The sequence below is a fragment of the Myotis nattereri genome, assembly GCF_964212035.1.
Source record: "Myotis nattereri genome assembly, chromosome: 2".
Classification (NCBI taxonomy): domain Eukaryota; kingdom Metazoa; phylum Chordata; class Mammalia; order Chiroptera; family Vespertilionidae; genus Myotis; species Myotis nattereri.
Window position 1 is genome coordinate 63,817,158 of NC_138076.1, and position 13,610 is coordinate 63,830,767.

General features: G+C 33.9%; 1 protein-coding gene across 2 annotated transcripts in view; it reads left to right on the top strand.

The window, feature by feature from the left end:
• Positions 1–13,610, top strand: part of DACH1 (dachshund family transcription factor 1) — a gene marked incomplete at both ends in the record, with an annotated part of 446,771 nt that overhangs the window by 298,868 nt on the left and 134,293 nt on the right. For both annotated transcript variants that reach the window (XM_081082371.1, XM_081082370.1), the window contains one exon: positions 4,564–4,736. In XM_081082371.1, the coding sequence (XP_080938497.1) occupies positions 4,564–4,736 (173 nt within the window). The remainder of the gene's footprint in view (positions 1–4,563; positions 4,737–13,610) is intronic.

Consider the following 13,610-nt stretch of genomic DNA (forward strand, 5'->3'; position numbering starts at 1 on the left):
TGTACTTATTGATACATTCTTTTTTTATTGATTAAGGTGTTACATATATCTCCCTTTCTCCCCATGCCCCCCCCAGCACATGCCCTCACCCCCTCCCCACCCCCCCCCCCCCCCGCGCTTGTGTCTGTGTCCATTGGTTAGGCTAATATGCATACGTACAAGCCTTTTGGCTGATCTCTACCCCTCCTCCCGCCCTCCCCTGCCTTCCCTCTGAGGTTTGACAGTCTGTTTGATGCTTCTCTGTCTCTGGATCTGTTTTTGTTCATCAGTCTATGTTGTTCATTATATTCCACAAATGAGTGAGATCATGTGATATTTATCTTTCTCCGACTGGCTTATTTCGCTTAGCATAATGCTCTCCAGGTCCATCCATGCTGTTGCAAATGGTAGGAGTTCCTTCTTTTTTTATAGCAGCATGGTATTCCATTGTGTAGATGTACCACAGTTTTTTAATCCACTCATCTGCTGATGGGCCCTTAGGCTGTTTCCAAATCATACCTATTGTGAATTGTGCTGTTATGATAGTGATGGCGAACCTTTTGAGCTCGGCATGTCAGCATTTTGAAAAACCCTAACTTAACTCTGGTGCCGTGTCACATATAGAAATTTTTTGATATTTGCAGCCATAGTAAAACAAAGACTTATATTGTGGATATTTATTTTATATATTTAAATGCCACTTAACAAAGAAAAATCAACAACAAAAATGAGTTCGCGTGTCACCTCTAACATGCATGTCATAGGTTCGCCATCACTGTGTTATGATGTCAGTATAATTAGGCAGGGTAAGTACATTTTTTCAGCTAATGTAAATGCATAATTGGTACTTTTTAGCGAGAGACCAAATTGGTAGTTGGTCTTAATTGCAATTTTCTCTCTTGCATTCATGTATCTACTTATATCTGGTTGCTTCAAGACTCTACATGTGTTACTATCACCCCACCAAAAATCATGCCACAGCTTTCGTAGCTGCTCTCATGGTGCTGCTGGTTACACTCCTTAATTTCATCATATAGAAGCTGGCTGTCATGTTCTGCTATCAGCAGTGCACATCTGCCTACATCTGTTTAAGCAGGTTCCTAGCTAAGACTGTTCTAGTGCTCCTCCACATCTGTTTGTAGAGCTAGATATAGGATATCCCTTTAGTGCCCTCCCCTCAACACTAAAATCTAATTGTAGATTAAATAATCAAAGAGGGGGATGCAGTCTCTGAATCTTTTCATGAGCTGATGACCATTTTCTTGGGCTCAAAACCATTATATATTTTTATTATATTTTATGAGGATTTTTTTTATTGCATGCTCCAACACCATATTATAGTACATGCCTTTTGAGGACATATGAGGGCTATCTCAAATTTGTCTTTTTATTCCACTGTGAAGTCAAAGAAAGAGCATGATTCTACAAGAATCAAAGAGGAGAAATGAATCAGTTATTTTCTGTTTCTCTCTAACTCCCCTTACCAAATATTGAAATGTTTCTTGTATATTGAATCTTCTGTCTCTTGCAAGTTTTCATGTGATCATAATAGTAAATCTTAATCTTAAAGGTATATATGTATACTGTATGTTTGTATGTAGGCATAATAGGCTGATCTCACTAAGTATATTGGCTTAAACTGAAGCACTTGAAGTTATACATTTAATAACTATGGGCATGTCTTTTTCTGAAATGGCCTACTTTTAATTCTTATTTATTCATGCTAATAGAGGAGATGGGTGTTATAAATAATGGAGAAATCACTTACAGCTGACTTAGTTACATATTGTATATTTTTCATCAGACTTAGTTTCTTAATTGTTTGCTCTATTTATTACCTAAATGAGCTAACATCATGTGTGTTTAACAAATGATGATTGGTAGAGATGTCTAGCAGCATTTTATGTAGTGGGAAAATTCCATCTAGTGTTATAAACTTGCTATGGAAAATTCACATATAGATGATTAATATTTATCCTTACACAAGGGCCTGATGTCCTATGATGCAAAATAAATGTGAGAAAAGATAGTATTTTGCCTATACCCTGCTTTCCAGATGATTTAATCAGAATTTTAGCTTAATGTTTTCCACTTTGATAATGTGAATAAATAGAATTATAGTGCTTTTCTATTGATATAAGAGTGAAATTAAAATATATTTGAGAAAATGACTTTTTCCATTTATTAACTGGCAATTAGAATTCAAATAAAAAAAGAAATTAGTTCAATTAAACAGAAAAACAGTAGATAATAGTTATAAACAGAACTTAAACTGAATCTAAAATAATGGATATGAATATCATTCTCTATTCCATATATTAATTATCCTCAAATAAGAAATCTATTATAAAAATACAATCCTTCTATTATTGGATATTTTAAATGAAATATAACATTAGAGAAAATTAACTATTAATTATATATTTCCAATGTGGTTCTCATATTCAAATAACATCTATTGCAGTATTGTTTCTATATCCAAATAGTCAGTGAGTATGCACCATTTCTTCTATTAATTGATAACATAAAAAGTAAACATGCAATGAAAAAAGTTTCCATATACTTTTATAAAGGCAATATAATGTGGAAATGTTTAAACTGTTTTGTCACTGAATATTCTCTTGACATAATTTATTTGAAAAATTAACATATTTATAGTTTTTGCTCATTTGACTAGTACCTTGATATAAATATCAAATAAGTCATGAGTGGAGAAATAAGGATACATAAATTTGTGAATATAAAAGTAAATATCTACATCACTGTATAAGAGTAAGCTGGACGAATTCTTTTATGTGAGTAATTTTTGTATGAAGCTATAAACTTATTTTTATGCCAAAAGCTGTCATGGTTTTTTATAAAATAATAAAGATAATAAAGATATGCATTTAATTGATTCTTTTCATTGTTTAATAAAATTGCTTTGTTTGATTGCTGAAGAATTTGAATTGAGTTTTCATTATCCACTTCTGAACAATTTACTCTAAGATCCAGACAGTATTGAGCTAATGAGTTTGAATTTATATTGAACCTTAACTGTCTTCATGAAGTAAATGGAAAAAAATCATGGCAGTAACTAAGTATTCTTCATTAAAAACTGTGTCGGAGAGATTTTACAACGAAGCTTTTAATAGAGCTAAAGCATTTAAATTGGAGCTTTACCAACTTTGCAGTTTCTAAGCATATTACATAAAAATATGGTATCTTTTTTTTAAAAAAAAAGGAAATCTCATAAGCTGACAGGGATGTTACAAAACAGTTTTAAGTGGGTAGTTCATATATTTGACAGATTCAGTTAAGCAATAAATTAGTGTTAAAATAATTTAATTTGGGGACATCAAAATTTAAATGACATGGCCACCAATACTGAAATGTGAGCCCTTGAATGTAGTGTTTTGACTTCAGCACTGATATTAACACAATCATAAACTTTTATTTCTCTGAAGTTGAAAATAAATGATGTATCTATTAATTCACATATATTTAATTTATTGCTTTGACATTATTTTGTTTCCTAAAACAATCTTTTGAGTTTTCTCCACTATGTCTAACAAGGCTGGGCATTTAATGGTTCCATGTTTAGGATTTGCTGTGGAATTAAGTGAGGAACTTTAACTTTGAATGGAAACTAGAATATTGTTTACAAGGATATCTTTGCATTCTATAACTATCAGTGTGCTTCATTTCAAGGAAGTAATGAATTCTTTAGGTATATAAAAGAGCCCATTTTATATTAAGATGGTTAGTGAACAGGATTAGACTCTGCAAATAGGCTAATTGCTGTAGAAATTTTTTTAATTGATAAATTACCCAAGAAATAGAAAAACAGAAAGAAAACAGGGTTTAGGGGAAATTAGCTTATTTCCTAAGAAATCACTTAGCCAATCTCCAAAATAGAATATTCTTTTTAAGACCTCGCTTCAAGTTAGTCATTAGAAGATTTGGAATAATATTGTATCCAAATAATTTATATTCATTCCCCACAGGCAGAAAGGATGGTTCTTTGGATAAGGAAACACTGTACTCCACCCCCACCCCCCACTCCAGGGATCTCAGGCTTCTGTTTCCCACCCCCGCATGCAAAGGGTGCATAGCCTTCCATGTAGTCAGCCTCTCCACCCACGTCAGCAGGGCCACCTTCTGCCCACGGATATGATGGCATTTTTAGTGCTAAAAATGGTAATTGAAAAGAAAAAAAAATAGGACATAATAGAAACATACTATATTAGAAAACTAATTGTGATAAGTTAAAGGAAATCCTAGTATATTAATCAAGAATTAGGCTGATCAGAAGAATACTTTGGCAAAGAAGTGACCATTTGTACTACACACGTGAAGAGTGGTGATATGGTAAGACATAGCATCAAACTAGTTAGCGGTAAGCCTAATTTCCCTGAATGACAAGCGGGTTTTGTTGCATACAAAGAGAGCCAATGTTTCTCGTTTGGTTGTCATTATTAGGACATCTTTGAATGGTTCAATTCTCAACAATTTATGTTTTTAACCATTTTAATAAATGGTATATGCCGTGTTTCATAGTTTTATTTGACCAGAGCAATGATGATATATGTGTATTTTTTATAGGACTGGAACTTCCTTTTATGATGATGCCCCACCCTCTAATTCCTGTCAGCCTACCTCCAGCATCTGTCACCATGGCAATGAGCCAGATGAATCATCTCAGCACCATTGCAAATATGGCGGCAGCAGCACAAGTTCAGAGTCCCCCATCTAGAGTGGAGACATCTGTTATTAAGGTAATTGTTTCTCACAGGATTGTTTTGGCTGACACCAAACATCTTAAGCCACTGTCTCTTAATCTGTTTTTCTATTCCACAAGTAATTCTAACTTCAGAAAGTTAAGTGATAGTGAATAGATTATGAAAAAGAAAAACAAAACAAAAAAAAACTTGTAGTAATTAGAACCAGGGGTACAAGATTTAGGCAACCTAGGCTAATTTCAAGTTCTCTACTATATCTATTAAAAGAGAAACACAGGACATTAAATGATATGTTTAAATTTTGTGTGTGCTTATATGTCTGGTTGTGTGTGCATGCATGCATCCATGCATGTGTGTGTTTGTGTGTATGGTGTTATGAATCTTAATATGTGGAAAATAGTGATTTGTTTTCAGAAGACCAGAGTATTAAATTATGGTTCTGCCACTTACTAGCTGTGATCCTTGCATTAGAGCTCTGGTGAACTCAAACCCATGTGAGTCATAGGTTGTGGCAGCTTAAATTCATCTCTCAAACACTATCCAGCCATAGGATTTGGCATTGGAAATAAAAAAGAAATTGAAAGCATTGAACAAAAGACAATTATTTAGATGAACACAGTACCTCCATAACATTGTTATTTGCTTTCAATATGAAGTTTACCAAGTATTAAATTTAAACTTCCTCTGGCTGATTGTCTTGGACTACAGGAAATATTTTTGTGAAATAATTCTAAGAAGGAAATGAACATATACTATTTAGAAAATATTAATTCTAATTTAAACAGCTAATAGTCACTATCTATAAGAATATATTAAATTATTATAAGCTCTGTATTAGTCTATTATGTATTAGTGAGATCCACATATCTTTACTACTTAACATTCATGGAACATGAAGACATAAGCTTGGAATATTAGATGTTATATAATTGAGCTTCCCCCATGGTGGATAAATAATTTCTGTTTAACCCTTATCCATTTTTATATATCTGAGCCTTTGTAGAAAACCTCTTATACCTTTAGCAAATGTAAGACTGAGGGGGGTATTCTTGAATCAAATTAAAATTGTCATCTCCATAGTTTCTACCTTAACTTTGTTATATTTTCTTGGAAAGGAAAATATCTATGAATTCTTCTGTGTTCTAATCATCTCACTGTATAGTAGGCCATCTATAGTGTTTCTTTCCTCCAGACCAAATATTCTGTTTTTTTCTGACCAGTTCTCATCAAGCATTTTGGTTGACCATTAAAAAAAATTACCGCCGAAACCGGTTTAGCTCAGTGGATAGAGCATCGGCCTGCGGACTGAGGGGTCCCGGGTTCGATTCCGGTCAAGGGCATGTACCTTGGTTGCGGGCATATCCCCAGTAGATGTGCAGGAGGCAGCTGATCGATGTTTCTCTCTCATCAATGTTTCTGACTCTCTATCTCGCTCCCTTCCTCTCTGTAAAAAATCAATAAAATATATTTAAAAAAAAAATTACCCACCTCCTCCCCAACCCTTCCCATATAACACTGTTGAAATTCTAGAAGTGAACTGACAGTAGAGAGACACCAGTACTGGCATAAACCTCAATTTGGATAAGAGCATATAAATGTAATCATAATTCATAAAACTGGTTTGCTAGTTGAATTTGTGACTCCGTACATTTCGTGACTTTCTGACATGAAATTCTAGGCCAATTCTACTTCTTTTACTTGTATTAAGAATTTGCACTTATTCATTTTGTTTCTTTTCCAGTCCACTGATTTAGGTTTATTAGATACTTTTAAATATTAAATCTCTAAATATTCATATTATCTATTTATATGATCTTTGTATCATTTCCACATTATAAAAGGATGTATTACTTGTATTGACTTAAATCACTGAGGAAAATAAACAGGATAAATTAAGAAATCAATTCTTCTTGTCATTAGAGAATTCCTAATAGGTTGAAATGTTCTACTAATTGATTCTCTTTGGGTATAATTCATCAAGTAACCCCAAATCCCCCAGATTGAATCAATATTTTTTCACTTTTTATTTAATAAATTCACAATGATATCAAAAGGACTTCGAAAAAAAATGTTCTTGTTGAAAAAAATTGAAAATTGAAAAGAAGACAGTATATTTTAGGGGTTTAAAACATGGATTCTGGAGGAATATTTCTTATTCTACAGTATTGAATAAAGATATATTTACACCAGTTATATGGTTTTCTAAGACTAGGAAATGTGATTTAAATTTGTTAATTTTCTTTGCTGACCTGGGGTGTGTGTGTATGCGTGGGTGTGTGTTTGTGTGTGCGTAAGTGCGCTAGCTAGTATTATGTGTGAGAGAAACATAAACACTTTATGCCAATCTCTTTTAAAGAATTAAACCTTGAAAAAAAACAGTAAACAATAAAAAGAATAAATTTTTCATTCTCTAATACTTTCCTTCAAAACAGGTCCTTAAGATGCTATATTAGTAAATAAGGCTTTACGTGCATGAAGTTTAAAATGTTTAACGATTATAAAAGCTAGAACCAGAGTGACCTGATTTCCCAAGTAGATTAAAATATTAGCGCAATGTCACATGTCTCATGTTTTTCTTAGATACAGAAGAGTTTATTTTGGGGAAACCATAAATAACTCTAGATATATGCATTACTTTTAGACATAAATGTTTCTCTCATGAAAATAGATTTCATATAATTTATACTTGGATTTAGAAAAACAGTTAATGTGTTTTCTTTTATTGTTTGAGTATTAGTACTAAATACTAGAGGCCTGATGAACAAAAATTTGTGCACTTGGGGGGCGTGTCCCTCAGCCCGGCCTTGCCCTCTCACTGTCTGGGGCCCCTCGGGGGATGACCACCTGCTGGCTTAGGCCTGCTCCCCAGGGGATTGGGCCTAAGCTGGCAGTCAGACATCCCTCTGGCAGCCCAGCAGCCCTCGGAAGATGTCCACTCGCCAGCGGGGAGTAGACCTACGCTGCAGTCGGACATCCTTAGCGCTGCTGAGGAAGCAGGAGAGGCTCCAACCACCACCGCTGTACTGGCATCCATCAGCCTGGCTTGTGGCTGAGCAGAGCTCCCCCATGTGGGAGCGCACTGACCACCAGAGGGCAGCTCCTTCATTGAGCGTCTGCCCCCTGGTGGTCAATGTGTGTCATAGTGATCAGTCATTCCCAGTCTTTCTGCTGTTAGGGTCAGTTTGCATATTACCCTTTTACTATATAGGATAGAGGCCTGGTGCACGGGTGGGGGCCAGCTGGTTTGCCCTGAAGGCTGTCCTGGATCAAGGTGGGGGTGCCGCTTGGGTGCCTGGCCAGCCTGGGTGAGGGGCTGATGGCTGTTTTCAGACTGGCCACACCACCTTTAGGGTGAGGGTCCCCACTGGGGTGCCTGGTCAGTCTGGGTGAAGGGCTGAGGGCCATTTTCAGGCTGGCCGGCGACTGAAGTTCCTAGCCTCTCCTTTTTTTCTTTTTTTTTTTATTCTGGGATTTATTTACCGTCTATAATTGAAACTTTGTTGGGCTGTGGCAGACAGGGAACCTTGGCTTCCTTCATCACTGGAGCAAGCAAGCCTCCTGCTTGCTTCAGCTGTGTGGCTGCTGGCCGCCATCTTTGTTGACAGTTAATTTGCATATCACCCTGATTAGCCAATGGGAAGCGTAGCGAAGGTACAGTCAATTACCCTTTTTGTCTTTTATTAGATAGGATGGAAAAGGGACAATAGCAAGGAAAAGAGATTATTAAAACACAACCACCACTAAGGATACCATACATCTCTGTATTCAAACAGATCTCATACATTTAAATCCATGAGCTTGTAGCAATACTAAAATGTAAGCTCATTGTTCACCTTTGGAGAATTGTAGGTAATTGATTCTTTTAAAGGAAAGATAAAGGTTTACATAGAGGGGTGGTGGAGTCAAGCATTTCCCATATAAGCTGTACCTCAGGGTAACCAAATAATTTTCTAGGGAAATTTCTATTCGTATATATCTTCTAACAAATAAATGAGTAAAGAATGATATATTAAGAGTATAACCAAATTTCAACTCCTAATGAAGTGGTGAGTCTAGCCCATGATCATCAGTGGTGGCTGGCATCATAAAATACGATTAAGCAGACATGATGTGCTTCTGATGGAAACACCATCATTAAATAGCCTTGCCCCCAAATCCACCTGAATCAAGCATCCAGTTATAACTATGCAGAAATTCAGGGGCAGAGGAACTTAGACTCCAATTTGATTTATTGGTGATAGCCTCTAAGAACATGCACAGTGACTTAACTAGATAAAAAGTTGGCTTCAAACATTAGCTTTGCCCAGAAAGAGTGATGCCAAATATTGGCATCGTTGGCCAAGTCAGAACTTACCTTGTCCTCCTTGCTTTCCTCCCTGTATGCTCCCTTCTTTCAGTGTTGTAAAGGAAAATGTCTTATGTTTTAATTAAGATGCTAGTGTTTATTATTACATAGATATGAATTATAATTTGGGTCAAAACTGTATGTTACTGGATAAAGTAACCATACTTATTATATTACCAAATAGTAATCTTAAAAAGTATGAGGTGGACTGTGGAAAATATTGTTTCTTACCACCATTGAATAAGTTTGAAGAGATAGTAGGAGAATAAAATTAAGTTGGTTATGATTATACTTATGGGTCCTATCATTTTTACATCGAGCAAAACTGAGTATTTCTTGAGTGTCATCATCAAAACAAATACGAAGGGCTATGTAAATATCTCTTGAAGCATCAGTTTAGAGCTTTGAGTCATAGGGTTTCAATGGTGGTTACTTGAGCCTGTACCAGATGCAAGTATATTAACATCATTCACTATGTCTCCTAAAAGTCCCTTTAACAATTTCCTAAATCTGGAATCCCAATTCTATCATTTGTCTTCTCTGTTTATTTTTCCAGAACAAGGGATTAGGATGTCACACTTAATCAGTGTGTATACTAGTTTATGATACATGCTGCATGGGAGATAGGACTTTTCTCAGTTTTGTTTACTTATACATAAGCAGAACCTAGGACACTGAAGCATATTACGTGTCCAGTCAATATTTTTTTACCTAAGTCTGAGTTGTGTTAAAGTTCAGGAGTTTAGGTTATACAAAGTACCGGTAAACTTCAATTTTGTAAGTTAAAAGTTATATCAAGAGAACATTTAATGACAGAAATATCTTCTCCCCACATCAATAGCATGTGATAGAATCTTTAATGGATAGATGAAAATGAAAATAAAGTAAAGCTAAATGAAAAAAATCCTGTATTAGGGAAATGAGCTGTGTTTAGACTTACCCTAAGAAAATATTTTAAGTTGATAAAATATAATGCATTTTGTGGTGTAGAGGAGGCAACTAGACAATGCAATTTTTAAAATGTTTAATTAATCACATGAATATAATACTGAACATTTTATATTTTTTTATTTTATAATACCTCTTTTTGAATTCAACCTTTGATTCTGAATTATCCTAGAGACCAATACTTCTTATTCTACCCAGAGGCAATAAATGCAGCTTTTCCTTTATTGTTATTCTGTTAGCATTATTAGTTTATTAGTATGACCTTTTTTTCTTACAGTGAGAGAGTATTCCTCTTAAATTTTCATTTATTATTGTGGCTAGTTTTATAAAGATGGAAGATTGCAAAAGATTGTGCTTTATTGATTGGTGGATTTATGATGCAAGACTATAAAACAGTGTGTTGAAGTATTAAATTAAATATTCTTCCTCTTTGTCCTACTTCAGTCCCATCTTGGAGGTTAAAGGTTATTACACAAATGAAATGACATTACCAGTTTACGTAGTTTCCCTATAGACATTGAAGTGCTTCTTTCTTATGTCTGAATAAAACTCATTATCTATTTTGTTTTAGTAATCATTTTGAGATTCTCTCCTAAGCAATTCTTTAATGTCTCCCTTATTCTCCATCTCATAGCAAACTCTGGAAAGGAAAGCATATAAATATCATAAAAGAATTAAGCTGTTGAAATAAATTAATTTATTGTACAACAATGTATTAAAATTATACTTGCTGAATGGATTTTACTTTAATGAAATTCTTCAAAGAACATACATCATGTTCTAAAGATTGAAATTATACATTAAGTGAAATGACTGAATATGTTGTATCTCGATTTATAAAAAGTTTCAATTGAATACTTAAGCTTTTAAATAATAAAATTTGCATAAATTAAAATATTTTCTTGCAACAAAAGTATTAAGTATTGTCCTTGTATCCTTTGTTCATAGACAAAAAAATATAAAGGAAAAATAAGCTAAAGCTAAATTAAATATTACAATTTCACCTATATTCTCTAAGCCTAAAATTATGCTTTTACGGTGTATTTTACATTAACATTTTAATCTAGTTTATTTTTTTAATTATTATGATCTTTAGAGTATTTTGTTTGTGTAAATGTGTGAGTGAATAGTTCATAAGTGAAAAGAACTATCAGAATAAACTTTGACAATGAAATATATTAACTAATGAAATGCTTTTATATTTATGTGGAAAAATAAAAATATGTAATTGTTTTTAATGGTGTAAACATTGTTTCTAGAGTGTTATGCATTAAATATTTAAGTATACTTTTTACATTTTTTTAGCTTTTTTCAATTACAGTTTATATTTAATATTACTTTGTATTAGTTTTAGTTGTCCCCTTTATTAGAATTTCCAGATATCAAGGTTAGATTATTTATAGAATATCTCTGGTCATGTATATAGTTATCTATATAAAGGATAGCTTTTTAATACCTTAATATAGACTATAAAGGAGTTCCACTATAGTTTTTATAAATCCATAAATTTCCTTGAACAAGTTAATTATAATTTTTTAACATTTGGGGTGCATGTATGTGTTTCCCTCTTTCCATACTTCCTGTTTCTCCTCTATCTCTTACTCATTTTCAGTCTTTCAAATGCAATGCTATATGACGTGGGTAGCAAAATACATTGTATAATGTTCACATTTACCTACATAACAGCCAAATTCACAATTTGAAGAAAATACAGCATTTAATTCTAAACTTCTGATAAAGTAAGGGAAATAGTTAGTATTACAGCATAATATTGATAACACATCTGTTCTTTGGGAGGTTTTAACTAATTATCTTTTATAGAAACAAATTCACACATTTTTGACCCATCCAAAAGCCTCTAAAGTTGAAGAAATTATCTTTACAACAGATTCTAATATGCCTTGCAACTTTTGAGAGTAGAATATAGTTGTTTCCTTTTTTGGTTATACTATTGTTTGATCTTGCAAATCTTTTTTTCATGAAGTTTCTTACTTCACGGATTATTGTTTATTTTATAAAATATATAATGGGAGATCATTTTATGCATGAATTTTGGATAAGAGCTTGGCCATTTTTTTCTTATTATTTTCATTTGTTTCTCGTGCTTCTCAAAAGTTAAGCCTCGGCATATCTGTTTATTGACAATGTTTCCAGAACTGAAAAAATTAAAGGGTCTGAAACAAGTGGTAGTCAATCTTGGATGAACACTAACGTCACCTGAAGAGCCTTAAAAGATACTGATGTCTGAATCCCACTTCAGACTCAGTCTACTACAGCTGCTGTAACGAAGTACCACAAAATGAGTGGTTTAAAACAACGTGACTGCATACTCTCACATTTCTGGAGTCTAGAATCTGAAATCAAGATGTCAGCAGCATCATGCTGCTCCTGAGGTTCTAGGTAGTATCCCCCTTGCCTCTCCAATAGCTTCTAGTGGTGGCTGCAATCTTGGACATTCTTTGGCTTGCAGCTGCATGACTCCAATCTCAACCTCCATCATCACATGCCATTTTCCCCTCATATCTTAACAAGGTCTTCTTGTAAGGGCCATGGTCATGTTGGAATAAGAGCCCACCCTACTTTACTATGGCATCATTTTTACCAACTACATCTGCAGCAGCCCTATTTCTAAATGAATACACATTCAATCTTTTCCGGGGACACAGTTCAATAGTAACACTCACTAAGCTAGAATCTCTGTCTGTAAAGCCCAGGCATAGTAATGTTTAAGAACTTCCCAGGTGATTGACTGCAAAGTAGGATTGCAGAATATCCTGGGCTAATGGCACCTCTGAGACCAAGAGCATGAATTACCCTCATTCCCACTGGTAGTTCAAAGCCTTGAATTTAGTTTTTGTTTTTCATATTACATTAGCCATTCATATTTTCAAAATGGTCTCCTATCGAACAAATACATTTTAGAACTTTTCTTTTAAATTTTTAAAATCCTTTTTAAAATATTTACTTCATTATACCCTAATTAAGAATGATTTATTATTTATTACATGTCATGTAGAAGTTTACTTGCACCCTTTCAAATTTGTATTACTTATTGAAAAACAGTTCTTTCTCAAGGCCTGTGTGTATTGATATCTTGTTCAAAAAAGAAAATTTTAACAAATGTCTTATTTCTTAATCTGTAACTCCATATATAATAGCTCATTGGTGAGAGTTCTTCAGCGTATTTACATGTTAGTCTGGCTCAGAGGGGTGATATGGAGAGGAACCTGTAGAACAGTATCAGAAAACATGGTATCAAGTTACCCTGGGACACAACTAATATATATTTCATGCATTTCCTTTACCACATTAAAATGTGTTTGAATTGGAGCTAGAAGTAGCAGGTAGTCTCAGATTTATTATAATCAAAGTATATTATTCCAATATTAAATAACCGATTTCTATGATGCCTTAAAGTGTGACCATCCAGGTGTGTTCAGAGCAGTGCTGTGATGGAATAGTTGCTAACTCCTCTGGTATTATTATTATGGTCTCTCTATCATGTTGATAATTTGTGTGCTAAATGATCCTTAGACATTTGCTGAAGCAATAGAATATATATATGTAAAGATTTATTTAAGTTGGTAATTGTCTAGAATTGAAACCTGCTTTGTTCT